We start from the raw sequence: 18,394 nt of genomic DNA on the forward strand, positions 1-18,394 counted from the left end.
ATTCAGAGGAAAATAAATCTGGTCTTGGCTTTCCAAAGCAGAGGTCGTGCATCGACTAAAATAAACCAAAATGTGTGAGCATGCCTTGGTCCGCTGCCAGCGCCCTGCCTAGCTGTGCACCACCTGTAAACAGGCTCAAAGACCAATCAACGGCATGTTGTCACCCCCAGGAACCAGGAACACCAAGAATCAGGTATGCCAAGAGATAAGTACCGAGCAGAACCACCAGGAATTATCTCACTGTCACCAACCACCGTTGCTGTTGTCACCAACCATCAAGAGCTGTCAGGAGCTGTCACCAAGGGTCAGGAGCTGTCATCAATGGTCAGGAGCTGTCAGAAGCTGTCACCAACCATCAAGAGAGGTCAGGAGCAGTAACCAACCATCAGGAGATGTCACCAACAGTCAGGAGCTGTCAAGAGCTGAAACCAACCGTCAGGAAGGCGGTCCTCCTGTCCTTTTTATAGACGACCAGTCTGGGCGGAGCCTCAAGCAGACTTCAGCCAAATCCAGCTTGCCTATTGGCGCATTGCTGCACGTGACCTCCAACTGTCAATTCTCACGATCATTCTCTCCTCACCATTGAACGAGATGCAACTCCCATTTAACACAGGACTGCCTAATGACGCCATGTTCGGGACGCTGGACGAACGCCAGAAAGCAGCCATTTGCCGGAACAACTGAGTAAAAATGTGAAGCGCTCACAAAAGGTCAACGGGCAACCATCACCTCTCCGTTCAGTCCGACATGAACAAGAGCCAGCCAGCATCCATAGAGCTGCCAAGTGGGGCATCAAGCGTCGATGGAAAAAGTTGGATGTCAACCGTCAAAAGAAAGGCGTGTGTCGAACGTCAATGGAAAAAGGTCGGTCCAGAGGTAAATGATCCACAGCCATGTTTGAACATCAGAATAAACTGTTCAGGAAAAGCCCGCGGTGTGTTTAATAACTCAAATGCCTGGTAAGTCCAAAGTGAAAATGAATACCAAAATAAAATGTGTAAATAAGTCGTCTATTTCCAAGCCAATGTGTCTTAATGGAAAGGGAATAGAATGAGTCTCCGTTTGGTCAACAGCTATCTCTCGCATGCACGAACGGTGAATAACGCCCATGAGGAAATGAAAACTGGCATAAAATAATTTGTCATGAATGTGTCGCAAAGAGGAAAAGGTTATCACATAGGAAAGAAAGGAAATCTGTTCTTTACCCTTCTCCAACACATAAAAGAGTTAGAATCCCACCAGACAAGGGGATGGGTCTATTCTGAACATGCATTTATGGAAATAACTGTCTGAGGATCTGGATGTTGTGTGCATTACTTGGATCCGATTCTTAGAATCCACAACAATATGTTATTGTTACAAGCTAGCATCCACCATAGTTTGTCGGGGTAGTCCCAATCCCCCATCCACTGGGGAGGGACATCAACACCTCATGGACAAGATGGTGGGACATGGCACAGACACAAATGGTGTCTGCGAAAAGTATGAAACGGGACGATCCCGTAACATACAATACACCTGGCCAACCTGTGGGACAAAACATTCATCACCCATTTTGTCCACGTGTCCGGGTCTGCCTGGGCGGTGCTGTTGGGCGATGACAGATATTTCTGCTCGAGTAATACATAAACCGATTTATTATTACAAAATCCCTCCCTTACAAACTGTTGATTGAATGGAAAATCGAACCCGACCGAGCCGAAGTGATCATGTGACCAGTGTTTTCATCTTCATGAACACTGCCACCTTCTTCCTCTGAATCGCTTACATAAGGAACGAAACGATTTGGCTCCACAATTTCCTTGAAAGCGTTTCCAATTCTAATTTTGTATCCAATCGTTTCTTCAAAATCGCACTGATCAGTTTCAACATTCTGAGAACCCTCAGTGCTGCTAATGATGATGGAATCAGGATCTGAATCTGAGCTCGACATGCACTGTTTCCCTATGTAAAACTGCCATTCAGATCAATATGCCTTCAAGGTGTGACGTCATGGGTAAAATCGAAAACCGACACTCCAGGGCTTTTTTTCGACACTTTGTGATTGTAAAATTTGTTTTTTTGCCTTCAGATTAGACCATGATTAATGATTATCAATGGTTTTCAGAAAAAAAAAAATTGCGTTTGTGTTCTCCTTTTAGGACCCAAGGATACATATATCCCTAAACTTCAAGGTTGTGTATCTCTGATATTTTCCCTGCAATTATTGATTACTTTAAGTTTATACATTGGCAAACATTGTATCTAACATTGGGTAAGAGCTTTTGTCATTTCCATAATTTTTCTTTTGTTTGTTTATTCGGAAAACTTGCAGTTTTCGTCATGTGTTACTTTTGAATTTCAAATCATATTCATGATTATCACCAAATTAATTATAAAATTGCACTTGTATCTGAAAATTACTTTCAAGATGCTTGTGGTCCTCAAAGGGTTAACTTAGTGGTGCCAACAACATGTGATGCCATATGCAATTCGCTCCATGTTTTCACATTGGCAGCCTTTCTGTCCTTGCCATTGGGATGAGCTTAAATTTCAGTGGAAGCAACAGCTCCAAGTCATTAAAAAATCCCCAAGACCAATTAACACGCTGCCACCTGCAAAAAGCCAGAAACTTTGGGGAAGGGTGGATGCTTAATGTGTAGGAAAGAAAATTACATTACATGAACTTCAAGGACATTGATAGACAATGACAAGCACATACGGTATGTGGGATTTGAACTTGGGTTCACCTGCATCATGAGTGAGGGGTTCCAGATGGGAACACTAACAGGTCAAACCAATTACTGAATGCTTGTTTAACAAAAAGAACAAAGCAGTCATTAATTCAGGATGCAAATTTTACCATTATGATGAGATTAAAACGGTGGGACTCATAAATATTCAGCCTGTCATCTTCAAATAATATTCACTGCTCAATGGTTGTTTGAAATTTGACTTTTATGTTAATATAAGTGTGCTGTCTACTCTAAAGGGAACAAGCATTACTGGTTCCTCAGGCAAGTGAAATATTAAAATTAATGCAATCCAAGAACTTTGGTGCGAAGCAAGTAGATTAAAAAAAATGCATTAAATCTGCAGATGGTTGCAGAACTAGCATCAGAAAATATGATTGAAGTCCACACCCCAGGCTATGTATCTGCTCATATGGCTCACATAATTATTTCCTCCCAGGTGAATTTCCTTTGACTCCTGAAGTCATTATCTCAGCAATGTGTGAGAAAAACCCCCCAAAAAAACACAGCACTAAAAGTATCATTCTGTGATACTTGAATTGTTTGAAGTTGATTCTTTAGTTTAAGGACAATTCAGATCTTTTATACAACTGTAACATTAAAAACTCTCAGTGAATTCTTGTCACCTACCCAACCTGACCACCAAGCATCATCCAAATCCGTCCATAACTTTTTGAGACATTGTGCTATATACCGTTTTTTGGCCCGATCACTCAATGGTGAAGAATCAATAAAAAAGTATTGTAGCCAGATCTGGATCTTCACCAAAATCGAATCAATTTGTTATTGTCAGACACCAAGCCTGTCCACCAAGTTTCAGCCGAATCCGCCCATAACTTTTTGAGATATCCTGTTCACAGGCAGATAGACAAAAGAAAAAAAAAATCACTCATAATGCGACACTTGGCAAAACAGAACAAAGTATAACAGCACTTGGTCGAGCGCATACCTCCGCCAGGCTAAACAGTTTATGTTTTGTATCCCACTGATAGGCTGGAGCTGAAACGAAATCGAATCGGCTTATTCTTGTCACCGAACCAACTAAACTCATCCAACCTAGTTTTGTCATAACTCATCCACCCATAACTTTTAAAAAATCATATTAGTTTTTGGCCCTATCTCTCAATTTTAGAAATTAGGCCCATATTGACTTTTTGACCTCAAAAAGTAATTCGTGGTTGAATTCATTGACCTGATATGCAAATACTCTTCAAATTTCAAGTAAATAGGGTGAAAATTGAGGATTTTAGAAATTCTAACGAAGTTGTTGACCTTTGGCCTATGTTGACCTTTTGGCCTATGTTGACCTCAAAAATGATTGTTGGTTGAATTTAGTGAACTGAAGTGAAAATCCTGTTCAAATTTCAAGTCAATTGGATGAAAATTGGCAACCGTCTTTTCTGGTGGATAAACCATGGCCATGTATTAACCGCACCCCTGTTTTTCACCCTCAAAAAAAAAAAAAAAACTTTTCTGGTGTATTAATCACACCCATGTTCTTCACCCGTCAAAAAAAAATAAAAAAATATATTGATCATTTTATTTTCTGATCTCGATCTAAATACATTTGTACATGAACTTTGTACGGAACAAAGTGACGGAGGTGTCAACATGCTTTACTCCCATGTCGACTTAATTTTGTCTTGCAGTCATATTCAATTTTCAAGAAGTTGAAGAGAGAGGAGAGGATCCCAAGAAGTTTTGTTTTTCTTTCTTATTTTTTAGTATTATAAAGAAGATTTTTTTGTTCCTAGGAAAATGAAGAAAAGGGATTCATACCAGTATCATTCATATTTCTTGTGGATTTGTGGCCCTGAAAAGGGCCATTTGGGTTTGATAAATCTTTTCAGCTAAACCTGAGGAAATCATCGTCAATGCTTTCTTCGTCGAAGACGGCATGCAACTCCTTGTCCGAATCAGGGTAGAGCAAGTCCCTGCTACCGTCATTTACAGCCTCTTCCACCCAAATGATGGCATTCATTGTGCTGTACATCTTGTTGGAGGTGCAGCATATCAAAAATGCTCACTTGATGATGTCCGACGGTATCTCCTCCCACACCTTCACGATCCAGGCGCAGTTCATCGGAAGTTCGACCTTTCTTTATTACTACATATGCAATTGCAACGCGACATCCGATCGTTATAAAAATTTTGAGGCTCATCTCAGGATCAAATGGTCAACAAAAAAATTTTGGATGACATTATCAGTCACGTGATTCAGCAGCCACATTGTTGTTTTTTTAACCTTCAAAAATCTTCTCTGAAATGGCTGAACCATTAATTACTGCCAGCATTGAAAAAGTGGCAATTCTAATTATATCTCTTATTAATTATGTAACACACCAGTACACAAACACCACACAACACACCACACAAAACAAGTCCTGGTGAGGGTCTGCAATCTCTGATTGCTCTTTTTCTTGTTCTAAATGTAGTTCTTACAATTGCTTGTTTTAAGAAAATTAGTGAAGAACCCTTCCCTCCGGACAGGTTAATTCCTCCACTTTTATGATGTCGATGGCACATTTTATTACTTGCAATACCAGCTTCCACCAGATGGCCCCACATTATACAAATTTACAGAGAGAGAATTGGGATGCTCCCCTCACTCCCCCCCACCCTCCACCAAACTCCAAGGACTATTAATTTATTTTATTTTACTGCCTAAAAGAAGCACCCCGAGTCCTCTCAGCAATTTTCAACTCAATCCGTTTTCAATTCAATTAAGAAGTGCAAAGAAGTCAAACAAACAAAACACTCAAACAGTTGCTTCTCAAATTGTATATGGTCTGGTAATTAATATAATTAAATGTCATATGATCGATCATTGATGAAAGAAAGATACTTGGTAACCTTCACCAGGAAAGTTATATGATGACCTGGCACGCAATGGCTTTGATAGTTGTTGGCAAGGTCTATCTCGCTGTTTTTGTACATGTTTCACTTCCTCAATTAAATACTCCAAAGGCAAATGGTCGTTGTTAAAAAAAAAATACCACCATATCTACCATAAGGCTATGCTGCCTTGATGAGTGCAATCAGACCTGCAGGATGTCCAGGATCTTGAGTTTTGTATCCATCACCAATAAATCTTTTTCCTGACTGCCAGTTGGTGCTGATGGCTCATTGTCTGGAGCAGGAGCAGCAAGACCAACAAGGAAACCACCACTACGAAGAACCACATGGCTCATGAGCTCTCCAACGCCATGGATAGAGCGCATCACTTGGCTACCTGCCAAGAGAAATTACACACATGCTGGTCACCCATACTTGTCTCATCTGACTTCAATAAATCTATGATTCATTCTAATAAATATTTATTTCATGCATTTTGAATTCAACATGGTCAGAGGGCTGACTCGATATTCTCGAGGTATTCACATTTGCCTTTGACATTGTGTTTGAATATTAATGACTCAGCTATAAACTGTCATCTGAGTGATAGTTGCATTAATCACATGCAGTTCTCTGCAGTAACGTGTTCTCCATCCACCAGATGGATGTTAAGCTGGATGGTGGTTGGTTGGCTACCATTGGTGGTTGGTGTATATATTAAATAACTCCAGTTGTCTAACCTTCAGTCGACCATCAGGCCTGACCAGTGCATTCATGAAATACTTGGGCCCAAAACATTCCCCAACTGAACCCACAAGAAGGTAGCAATAATTGGGGCTGTTAAAGTACTATTCGTAGTTGATCAATAAGTTGTTGGCTTAACAAACAAAACCAACAATAAGTTGTTGGTTTCTTAAGCCTGGTGTTGGCTTCATGGTTAAGGTAAACTTTTCAATCTCAAGAATGAACTTTCAAACTTGTCTCCCTTCTCTAAAACCTGGTGGCAATCAGTGTGTCTCTGGTGTATGCTCCCCTTCCATCCTTTCCATCTCTTCAAATGGCACCACAGCCGACTCTGCTCATGAAAAGGCTGAATGGCTCAATTTTGTGTTTGCTTCAAAATGTTGTGTCCCCAACTCCTCACACTTGGGACTAATCCTCTCCTGTCATACCGAACTGGTCCTGCACTCTGTATCTGTTGCAACTGAAAAGGTGGAGAAGGTTCTTTCAACCCTCGACTGTGACTCTGCAACTGGACTGGACAACATCAGCTCATGTGTCCTAAAATCCTGCTCTGCTGCTCTTTCACATCCTCTCTCTCCCATTTTCACCCTGTCATTTGTGTTAGATCATCTTCCATCTGCTTGGAAGTATGCCAACATCACTGCACTACATAAAAAAGCGCAAAATCTGATGAACTTGACGACAACCCCATAAGCTTACTTCAAATCATCATCAAGGTCATGGAATCAATCATCACAGTTGATATTAAATCTTTCTTTTCTCCAACAACCTCATCTCTGATCACCAATTTGGTTTCAGACCAGGTCACTCTACCTTGGCCATGCAGCTTATACATCCCCCAACAATGGATGGAGGTCCTCAATGTCAAACATGAGATCAGAGGGTCTCTCTGGACATATGTCGTGCTTTTGATACAGTCTGGCATCCTGCCTTACTCTTCAAACTCTCTGCCAATGGCATCCAAGGCCAACTCCACACAAAAAGACGAAAAAAGTGACCTTGAATAAAACGTCCATTTACAGCGAAGACTGGCGAAAAGCTGTGATAATATTTGTAACCCTGTGGCCACATGCAATTTAATGTGAATGTAGAGCACGTGGCCAAATACACCTGCAATAAATGCCCCATGGCTAAAGGAAGAATCCAAAGGAAGAAGATTGTTTCTGCAGTCATTTGATATCCTGTACATACTGTACAATGTATAGTCCTGTAGATATGCAACCTGATCCCTGATCTCTTGCCATCATCATTCTGAAGATTTTTGGTTTTCGAATTGCCAGTGGATGTCAATTTTCTATGTTTTATAACATGGACAATAAATTATCCTGAATTTTAAAGTAAGTGGTACAGTGGCTTGGGTGGTTACTGTGACATAATTCAGCCAGGTGAACGTCAGTAAATGCCGTTAAACGATGAAAATGGCGTCCATTGTAGGTTTTCCCTGTAGTTGTCTCCTTCCGTGAATTTAACGGAAAATGCCAACGTGCCATCTTTACACAGTGTGAAGTAAAGATCTAATTCTGATGCACACAAACACAAAACTTGTTGGTGTCTTTTGATCATGATGAAGAGTGTGACCACGTTGATACGTTGTCAAGAAATCTTGTGAGAATCATGCTTATATATAATTACCCCGCACGTGTTAAGGGATTAAGCAATATAGTTCAATCAATCTACGGTTTAACCTCAAACACATTGCAAAATAATTTATTTTTACTGCAACAAATACAGAAATACAATTAAACAAACATAAAAAAAAATGTAGAAAAATCTTCATGCAGGAACATGGTTTATTTAGATGTAAAAAATATTGAGTGAAATGCAATAATATACTGTGTCCTGTACAGTCTGTCATCCAAGCCAAGGGAGAGAACTTGTCAGACTGACGTTACGCCGCCAATTTTCCACTGAGGAAAACGATGATAATCAACACATATTTACGCTAACTACATGGATTCCCCATGGAGATGAGATTCATTGGCTGCATAGGACACGTGATGAGAGGGTCAGGCCTGAAAATCATGAAGTCCTGTATGCTCCAAACACTATTCCTCGCATGCTAAGTGGAAAAGCTTTGACAAGAGCAGTTCGGGGTCATTTCCTTATTGATGCTTCACTTAATGCCATCCTTGTAGCAAGAGTATTTAATTTATGCCTACCATTGAGAACAGATTAATCAGAATGAAGGGCATGTTGACAGAGTTGTTGGGCAAGTGATATGTAATATTTACATTCAGATCAGAGCACCACAGATACTCAAGACTCCTAGATAAGTGATCCAGCCTCTCTGAGGAAATAATAAAATTCCAGTGTCACCAGTGGATGAGGACTTCATCACAAGCATATATGATATTGTTACGGCTGTGGAAACTTGCAATACACCAGAAAGGTCCTCAGGTTAGATATATCGATAAGTTCATGTGTAGTTAGTCTACACCCGTCATTTAGAGGGAATATGTGTGATTCATCCGGGCTGCGACGCTTTGAGTTAGCAATTTTTCTTTACCTGTCGTTATTTTGGAACAACCACGCCATCTCAACAACCACGCCATCTCAACAACCACACCATCCACACCACAACGCCACTAAAGGAGCAACAAAACCAGCCCCACCCCAATTTCTCCTCCGGTAAACAAGTTTTTACGGTTGGAAACCAGCCCCCCCCCCCCAATTTTTCCTCCGGTAAACAAGTTTGACAGTTGGAAACCAGCCCCACCCCAATTTCTCCTCCGGTAAACAAGTTTGACGGCTGGAAACCAACTCCCGCCCCAATTTCTCTGGAATGTTCCTCCCCCCCACCCACGCCTCGAAGGGCGGGTGGGCGCAGGAGAAATAAAAGGGCAAGAGGAGTGCCTGGAAAGAGAGAGCGGATAGCAGAGACTTGGGGCAGTCGTGTGGAAGTCTTGGTCATCGTGGTCTTGGTCCAAGTCTGTCGTGGTCCAAGTCTTCGTCGTAGACAGACTTGGGGCAGTCAGGTGGAAGTCTTGTCCTAGTGGCCGTGGGGAGAAGGCGCCACGACCTGCCCACCGTTGCAAGGCCCGAGATCAGTCGCGGCTGTCCTAGTGGCCATGGGGAGAAGGCGTCACGACCTGCCCACCATTGCAAGGCCCGAGATCAGGTGCGGCTACGCTAGTTGCCGTGGGGATGAGACGTCGCGACCTGCCCACCGTCGCACCACGAGGGTGCGGGTAAGACCCTTCGGTCTTGTGGGCCTTTTCGGTCATCCACGGCCCATGACCATAAAGGTCTACGGACCCCGTCTACCCCCTTGCTTGTGAGGGAGGTCTTTCTTTGTTTTTGGATGCATGCTGTGGCGCCGTGTCCTGCCAAGTAGAAACTGTGTAAGTGCTTGTAAATAATAATTATAGTCGGTCGTATTGCTTTTGCATTCCATTTGTTGCTTGTATATTGCATGACTGCCTTGCTTGTGTTGTGTGTGTAATTGAAATAAATGTGCTTGTGTGAAATGTATGCCGTTCGTTGCGTCCTTTCCCCATTGGAAGTGCCATCTTGTATCGTGGAATGAGTAGTGGGTTTTGAACGCCCGGTAAACAGAATCACATCCGTCGAGGTCGGCGATAACACCGCTCGGTTATCACTGTAGAACGGAACGGACCGCTTAAGCGTGTCCTCGGCCGACCTGCGGCGAGGTACGATCGCCCGGTCGACCACTCGCACAGGTACTTAGGGTAGGCCGAATTTGGCGAGCAACCCTATCCTGCGTGGGTGGGCAATTGGCACGATCGTGGTGAGGTTAAACCCCCACCCGTGACTGGCTCCTGGCGGTAGTTCCAGGAGGGTCACGACTGAATCGTCCGTCCGGTGGGCGACGCGGCTGCCATTAGAGGTACGCGGCTGATCGCACGCCAGGCAGGCCAGAATTCGTAACAATATGTTTAGATGATTCTCTTGGCAGAGTACATCATAAATGATATGAGGGATCTGATGAAAATTGGAGCTAAATCTAGGGAACCAATAACTCAACCTTGGAGCTGCATTCGGTCTTCAATTGTGGATTCTGTCTCTAATTTTGTTTACAAAATGTGCACCAAGTTTAAGTTATCTGTAAACAGTTTTAATGCATGGTTTAACAGAGTTGTGGAAATCTTGGATAATAGGATTAAGATTTCTAGTAGCCGGGGCTGCTTTCACTGGGTCAGTCTGAACCAGTATTGAACAAGCCGAGTGTTCGTAAATATATTCAGGATCTCCATGATAGCTACATTATAGCTCCAGCAGATAAGGCTACTAATCATTTTGTTGTGGTTTGTAAAAAGTTTTATGTGGAGGTTTTATTAAGAGAGTTATGCATTTATGCGGTTATTTTCACTTGTATCGGAAATAGCACAAATGTTCCTTGTCATGTCATTTCATTATTAAATGTAAAGAGGTAAATCTTTGTATTGCCCAGCTTTTCGGGATTCCTAAGATTCATAAGAACCCATACAAGTGTAGGTTTATAGCAGGTAAAAAGCAGTGTTCTACCAAATAGTTATCGGTTAGCTCAGGATTTGCACTCCAGCCACCGTAAAACGCTTCATTCCGCAAAACGCAAAAACGCAAAAAAATCTGAAAACCCACTCCGTGGGAGTACCTCCTGTGCAGCTTCCCTTCGCAGGGCAGCTCACCGGATGATGGGATTGGGGAAAAGCCTTCGGGACCCCGAATCTTTGATAGGAGGGAAACCACGGGGTAACATCCCTGGGTCAGATTGCGGGAGAGTGTGTCGGAGTGGTGCTGAGGTGTCGTCCACCAGACGGCGGTCTCCTTGGGTTAACCTGAGGCGGTCCCTTCGGGTGGGTGCCTGGAATGTCCTATCCCTAAGAGAGGATGATCACCTGTCTCTGTTATCATCTGAGCTCAAGCGTTTGGACATCGGGATTGCAGCTCTCTCTGAGGTTCGGAGACCGGATTGCGGCGAGATAATGGTGGGTGGTTACACCTACTATTGGTCTGGTCGCTCTGATGGTTACCATACCCAAGGAGTTGCTGTAGCTGTGTCCAATAAGCTGACCCCAATGATAATTGAGGTAACACCGGTCAACGAGCGTATTATGAGATTAAGGATTCGTCACTCCTTAGGTGTCATTTCCCTGGTCTCTATTTATGCTCCGACTGAGGCGAGTGACCTCACCGTGAAGGACACATTCTACGCCACACTCGAGTCTGTGGTTGATCAGTGCCCCAGACGAGATACACTTCTAGTCTTGGGGGATTTCAATGCATCGACTGGAACTGATAGGGATGGTTATGAGGTGTGTGTTGGTCCCCATGGGTCAGGAACTATGAACCAGAATAGCACTAAGTTCCTTGACTTTGCAAGAAGTCATGGACTTAGGGTGGCTGGTTCATGGTTTCAGCGCCCGCAAGCTCATCGCTGGACTTGGTATTCCAACGCTGGCGGTGTGGCAAAGGAGATTGACCATGTCCTCATTGACGGTCGTTGGAGGATGATCCAGAACTGCAGGGTCTACCGGAGTGCTCAGTTCCTCAATACTGACCACAGGCTTGTTGTAGCAACTCTAAAGCTGCACCTTAAATCCTGGAGAATGGTACCATCCCAGCCTAGGCTGGATGTTGCCAAGCTCAGGGATGAGAGAGTAGCTGAGGAGTTTGCGAACAGGCTGAGTGGACACTTGGGGGGTCTGGGTGCTTTGGGGGTCCTGAAGAGTTGTGGAGCACCTTCAAGACCACCGTCCTTGATGTTGCCGGTGGATGCCTTGGAGTTCACCGCAGGGCAAAGAAGAATTTTGTCTCTCAAGGGACACTGGATACCATTGACCAGAGTCGCAGGGCCAGGCTGAATGGCAGAGCTGAGCTGTTCAGGGAGCTGAGGCGTAAAACTGTACGTGCACTGAGGGTGGACAAGGAGGCCTATGTGCGAGGAATCTGTGAGGGGTAGAGCATCACCTGTGGACAGGTGATTCTCGTCCCGCTTACAGGGGAATTCGCGCATTATGTTCATCCAAGCCCATCCCTCGGAGCACTGCAGTTCGAGCAGAGAGTGGTAGGCTCTTGACAGAGGAGTCTGAAGTGAAGGCCCGCTGGGCCGGTTACTTTGAGCGGTTGTACCAGGCTGATCCCCCAGCTGTCGAGTTGGACGTCAAGGGTGTTACAATCCCTGTTGCTGACCTTCGAATCAACTGTGGTCCACCATCGCTTGTGGAAACACGGGCTGCGGTGAACCAGTTGAAACGGGGCAAAGCTCCAGGGATCTGTGGCATCCATGCCGAACTTCTCAAGGCTGGTGGAAATGCTGCACTCGCGTCGTTGCATGCAGTTTTGTGCTCTGCCTGGAACACAGGCATCATCCCAACTGACTGGAAGAGGGGCCTTGTTGTCCCTCTCTGGAAAGGGAAGGGTGATCGCCAAGACTGCAACAACTACCGAGGGGTGACGCTGCTCTCAGTGCCGGGCAAGGTCTTTGCTCGGATAATTCTTGATAGGGTTCGCCACCATCTGCTTGAGCACCAGCGTCCAGAGCAGTCAGGCTTTACACCAAAGAGGTCAACGATTGACCGTATCCTTGCACTTCGTGTCCTCACCGAACGCAGACGAGAGTTTCGGCAGGGGCTGCTTGCAGCCTATGTTGATCTCTGTAAAGCGTTCGATTCAGTGAATCGGGATGTCCTCTGGAGGATTCTTGGTCTTCGTGGGGTGCCACCGAAACTGATCGATCTGATGTCTGAACTCTACTCTGGTACTGAGAGTGCTGTGAAGTGTGGTGGTACCGCCTCTGACTTATTTCCAGTTGTTACTGGAGTTCGTCAGGGATGTGTACTTGCCCCCACACTTTTCAGCACTTGTATGGACTGGATTTTTGGGAGGATGTCGGAGAGATCAAGTTGCGGTGCATCGTTTGGCAATGTCAAGATCTCGGACCTTGATTTTGCAGATGATGCAGTCATCTTTGCGGAGACTTTAGACATCCTCTTGGGGGCCCTCGAGGTGCTGAATGAGGAGTCGGAGCCTTTGGGATTACGGATTTCTTGGGTCAAAACAAAGATCCAGGCTTTCGGTGACATCTTGGATGCTGCTGTCCTGTCTGTGTCTGTTTGTGGTGAGGATGTTGAGGTCGTGGATAGATTCACTTACCTTGGCAGTGATATTCATGTCTCCGCAGGTTGTGAGCCGGAGGTCAATAGACGTCTGGGTCGGGCCTGGGGAGTCATGGATTCACTGGATCATGGGGTGTGGCGCTGCCGGTACCTGTGCGGGAGGACGAAAGTCCGAGTCTTCAGGTCCTTGGTACTTCCAGTCTTGCTCTATGGGTGCGAGACTTGGACTTTGACCAAGGATCTGAGATGGAGACTTAATTCCTTTGGTACCAGGTCTCTTCGGAGAATCCTTGGCTATCGCTGGTCGGATTTTGTGTCCAACGAGCGGTTGCTGAGAGAGACTCGGATGAGATTTGTTACCTGCATAGTCCGTGAGCGTCAGCTGCGGCTGTATGGACATGTGGCTCGTTTTCCTGACGCTGATCCTGCTCACCAGATTCTCTCAGCGAGGGAGTCTCATGAGTGGAGGAGGCCAGTGGGCCGACCACGTGCCTCATGGTTGCAGCAGGTTGACCATCATCTCAAGGAGATGGGGATGGGCCTGGCATCTGCCTGGGGGATGGCCAGACGGAGGCCCCTGGAGTACCGGCGGAAAGTGGACGCAGCGACGCGCTGTTCTGGCACATGCTCCCATACCTGACCTGACCTTAGCTCAGGCTTACAAGTTGTTAGGGGAGAGTTCAGGAAATATTGTTCAGCAATTGCGAATAATTCTGGTATTAACACTTTCTGGAGCATTGATTCTTCCTTAGCGTTCTTAGATAGAATTAGATGCCTCAATATCAAGTCAGTTGAAGGTTTTGATTTTTCATCTTTATATACAAACTTGGATTTAGAACGAGTGATTCACTCTTCAAAGTAATTGACAAGGTTTTTAAAACTCTTTTAATGAGTTTTTATGTATCAGGTTTGATAGAGCATTCTTTTCTGAAAATAAATTCTCAAGTTATCATTGTTTTGATAAGCAGAAGTTTAAGGATGCTGTTAATTTTATTTTATTTAATACTTTTGTGTCTTTTTGTGGGAGAATGTTTCAACAGGTTAAGGGTATTCCTATGGGTGGGAATTGCAGCCCCCTACTAGTGGACATTTTTCTTATTTTCTGTAAATTTTCATTGATGCAGAAACTGATGAATGAAAAAAAAAATTAGGATTCACTAAAATATTATCTCATACATGTCATTATATAGATTATATTTGTGTGGTTAACTCTAAAAAAATTTGATAGGCAGCGTCTATCAAGATAACCTGATTTTTTTTAATACAAGATTTATCTCGATAACCTGATTGGCAACAAGAGTGGTAATGATTGTACAGTTGCTGCGTATCTGGATGTGTTGGTTAGAGTTGGACAGAATGGTTTCAGTACAAGTGTGTGTCATAAAGTTGATGATTTCAGTTTCCCTGGAGTCTTGTACACCTTTCCAGGTAGCAATGTACCAATTAAAATGGGTTACAATGTCTTTTCATCTCAGCTACTTTGATTTGCAAGAATTTGTTCAGTAAAGGATGATTTTGTGTGGAACGTGCTGAGAAGGTTTTTTTCCATCATGTTAAATGGGATATTTGGCTGATTGTTTGATCAGGCCTTGTAAGAATGTCTTTGGACTCCATCATTACCTTTTTGTGCACCGCTCCTTACAAATTCCATGTACAGGTGATACATTAAGTCATCGCCGGGCGCTGAAGGAAGGGAATAATCAGTTTTTACTCCATTTTGTTGTATACTGCTCCTTCCCAATTTCATATCCAGGCAATGTATAATGCAATCGCCAGACGCCAAAGGAAGGGGGTACTTATATTAGTTGTCACTCCATTTTCTTGTGTTTGTTACTTACAAAATATAAAGATTTCGTAAGTATATTGATCACTTCCGTCCTTTGTTTGTTTGTTTGTAGGCACGATAACTCCAGAACGGAAGAAGCTACCAATGTCAAATTACACCACGTGATTCAGGAGGGCGATGGCTCGCGCTGATTAGATTTTGGTCAAAATCGGTCAAAGGTCAAGGTCACAGTGAGGTCAAACATTCAAAACATAACTTGAGAAAAGTTACCACAGGTATTGTTGACGGAGCGTGAGTTTGGAAGATCGAGGTAAGTTCGGCGGAATTTGTGTGTCAATTCGTCGAGTTACGGCTGTTTTAAAAATTTCAGTGTTATAAAATAATATTAAATAATTCCATAAATTCCTGTGGAGAAATGGAGTATTTTTGCTTCGATCGACGTTACGAGTTCATTTTAACTTCAATTTTAATTTTGTCTTCGGTTTTTGCGATCGCTTAGGACGCTTAACAGTTGGTTGTCGAAATTCTGGTAAAAATCGGATGTTTTGGAGACGTTTTAAGATTGTATAAAAATATTTCACCCGCCGCGTCACGGCTCGTCACGTGGCGCAGCGCGCTCGAGCAGACGCGTCGTTGAGTCACGTAAAGGTTTTGCGTGTGTGCGCTGATGTCATCACGCTCACCCCGGCGTCCTTTCGAGTTGGGGAGCCGTCGAGTGTGACCTTTACGTTACGTTAATCCGTGGTAACACGAGAACGGAAGAAGCTACCAATGTCAAATTACACCACGTGATTCAGGAGGGTGATGGCTAGCGCTGATTAGATTTTGGTCAAAATTGGTCAAAGGTCAAGGTCACAGTGAGGTCAAACATTCCATTTTTGATGGTATCAATGGTATTTTGGATTTATTGATTTAACAATTCATCGATTAATTATTAATTTTTCGATGAATTACTTAATTTTCAAAAAGTTGCAGATTCGGATGAAACAGTGGTGGTTCTGGTATGCTATACCCAATTGATTCAGAAATTAATTATTTTACGATTATTATTTATTTTAATTGTGCAATTGATCAATTAATCAATCAATTATTGTATACCACTCCCTCCCAATTCCATCTCCATGTGCTGCATGGTGAGTAACTATCATTTGTACACATTCACCTCAGGAGTGCACTGCTCACTCCCAATTCTATCTCCATGTGCTGTACGGCAGCATCGACGGGCACCAAAGGTGCCCTGGCAATGTCGTGCACTGGCGGATTTGTTATTTATTGATTTGGCATGGGGGCGGTGAACTTTGAAGATGCCTCTACTTGTCTTTAAGTTTGGTTGGTTTTCATGTAAACAAGTTCCATCAAGAGCATTGCATTTGATGTAATAACGTTGATTTAATTATTTTAGTGAGGTAAATTCTTTAATTAATATTATTGATTAAACATTCATGTTTGTGTGTGGATGTTTGCAGATGGTGTTGATTAATGTTGGTATTTCGATGAAGGTGGAATCTATAAATATAATTTATAAAATACATTCTTCTTCTTGCATATGGCAGCTTAGCTGCTGGAGTAGCTATCATTTCTTGTAAGCGTGACTGTGTAGCTGATGCAGTGCCCCTCTACCAGCACACACTGGTACTCATTTCGCCGACCTCGGAAGGATGACAGGTTGAGTCAACCCACTGGTGTATTAATTCAGCAGCAAACGGGGCTTGAACTCAGGACCCGAGGATCCCAAGCCACCACCCTAACCACTAAGTCAACACCAGGCTTATAAAATACATTGTAGATACGCATTAATATTGTTACGGCTGTGGAAATTCGCATTACACCATGAAGGGCCCGTAGGTGAGATATCTCTAAATACATGCGTAGTTAGCCCAAACCCATTGTATAGAGGGAATTTATGTGATTCATCCGGGCTGCGACGCTTTGAGATAGCCGTTTTTCTGTTTTATCTTTATTTTGAACCAACCACGTCTCAACCGCCATCACACAACAACCACCATGCCAGCCATCGTCACCAACTGCAACCATGCTCCAACCCTCGGACAACAACAACAACGCCGCCAACAGCCACGACCTTTACCTTCACAACTCGCTCCCACATCATCGGATCACCGCCATTCCCAAACGGCACCATAACCATCAACCACCACCGAAAACCCTCCACCACCTTCGCCTCTCTCCTTCTATGGCCATTCCCGCACCACCTGTGAACACTGAGCGTCGGGCTGTCTCGGGCCCGTTCGGCAATTGGTACCGAACGCACCGAGCCGCGAGCGCAAATAGAGGACTTTCCGAGGGAGAATTCGGATCAAGAATACTGCACGCCCACTTTTGCTCCGACCAATTAGCAAGCGCGGAGCGGCTTGGCCCCGCCTCCAGGCGCGTCTGTGTGAAATCGATATATGCAAATTCTAGGATCAGGGGAGGTTCACGCCCACTTTTCCTCCGTCCAATTGGCGAGCGTGGCTCCGCCCCTGAGGTCATCCTGATCCGGATATTTGCATATTGTTTTCTCCTGCCGGCCTATAAAACGGTGAGCGAAAGGCGAATCAGGGCAGAGTGAGTCGAGTCATCGGTGTGGCAGAGAGTCGAGTCGGGTGGAGAGTCAGTCGAGTCGGGTGGAGAGTGAGTCGAGTCATCGGTGTGGCAGAGCGAGTCGGGTGGCGAAGTGATCGGTGTGGCAGAAAGAGTGAGTTGAGTCATCGGTGTGGCAGAGAATCGAGTCGGGTGGCGAAGTCATCGGTGTGGCAAAGAGTTGGGTTCTGGAGTCGGCTGAGAAGAGTTGCGGGAAGAGGCAAAGGAGCTCGGGTCAGAGGCAAGAATGACAGCGACGAGGCTGCGGTGTGGGATCGCTCGTCACGGGACCCAAGCCAGGCAGCTATCTCCCTCCCCCAGGGCATCAACAATTCCCCCTTTCCCCCACGCTGAGATAGTGCAAAAGGGGACCCCGTTCCCACCCCACTCCAAACGTCGTGCCAACGAAACCCGCCAAGGAGCACGGAGTGGGGGCACAGCCACGCGGCCACATCTGCGGCTCGCCCGCCAACGCGTCACGAGGACGCGGGTAGGCCCCGGTCTCGCAGACCTGGCCGCTCCTCCAGGTCACGCGCACAATTGGCCTACAGGCCCGTCTGCCCCCTTGTCTATGACTGTGGCTTCTTTCCTTTGGTTTTGAGTAAATGTGTGTTGGCGCCTCTGCGAAGTAGAACTGTATACGTGTTGCCGTGTGTGCG

General features: G+C 44.6%; 1 protein-coding gene across 1 annotated transcript in view; it reads right to left on the reverse strand.

Moving 5' to 3' along the window:
• LOC147018114 (inositol 1,4,5-trisphosphate-gated calcium channel ITPR1-like) overlaps window positions 1–18,394 on the reverse strand; it is a 489,954-nt gene that overhangs the window by 273,786 nt on the left and 197,774 nt on the right. Inside the window, exon 22 of the mRNA XM_085900071.1 lies at window positions 5,777–5,964. Within this exon, the coding sequence (XP_085756197.1) occupies window positions 5,777–5,964 (188 nt within the window). The remainder of the gene's footprint in view (window positions 1–5,776; window positions 5,965–18,394) is intronic.

The sequence above is a fragment of the Eptatretus burgeri genome, chromosome 10 (genome assembly GCF_056783735.1).
Source record: "Eptatretus burgeri isolate ZD-2024b chromosome 10, Ebu_testis_v1, whole genome shotgun sequence".
Classification (NCBI taxonomy): domain Eukaryota; kingdom Metazoa; phylum Chordata; class Myxini; order Myxiniformes; family Myxinidae; genus Eptatretus; species Eptatretus burgeri.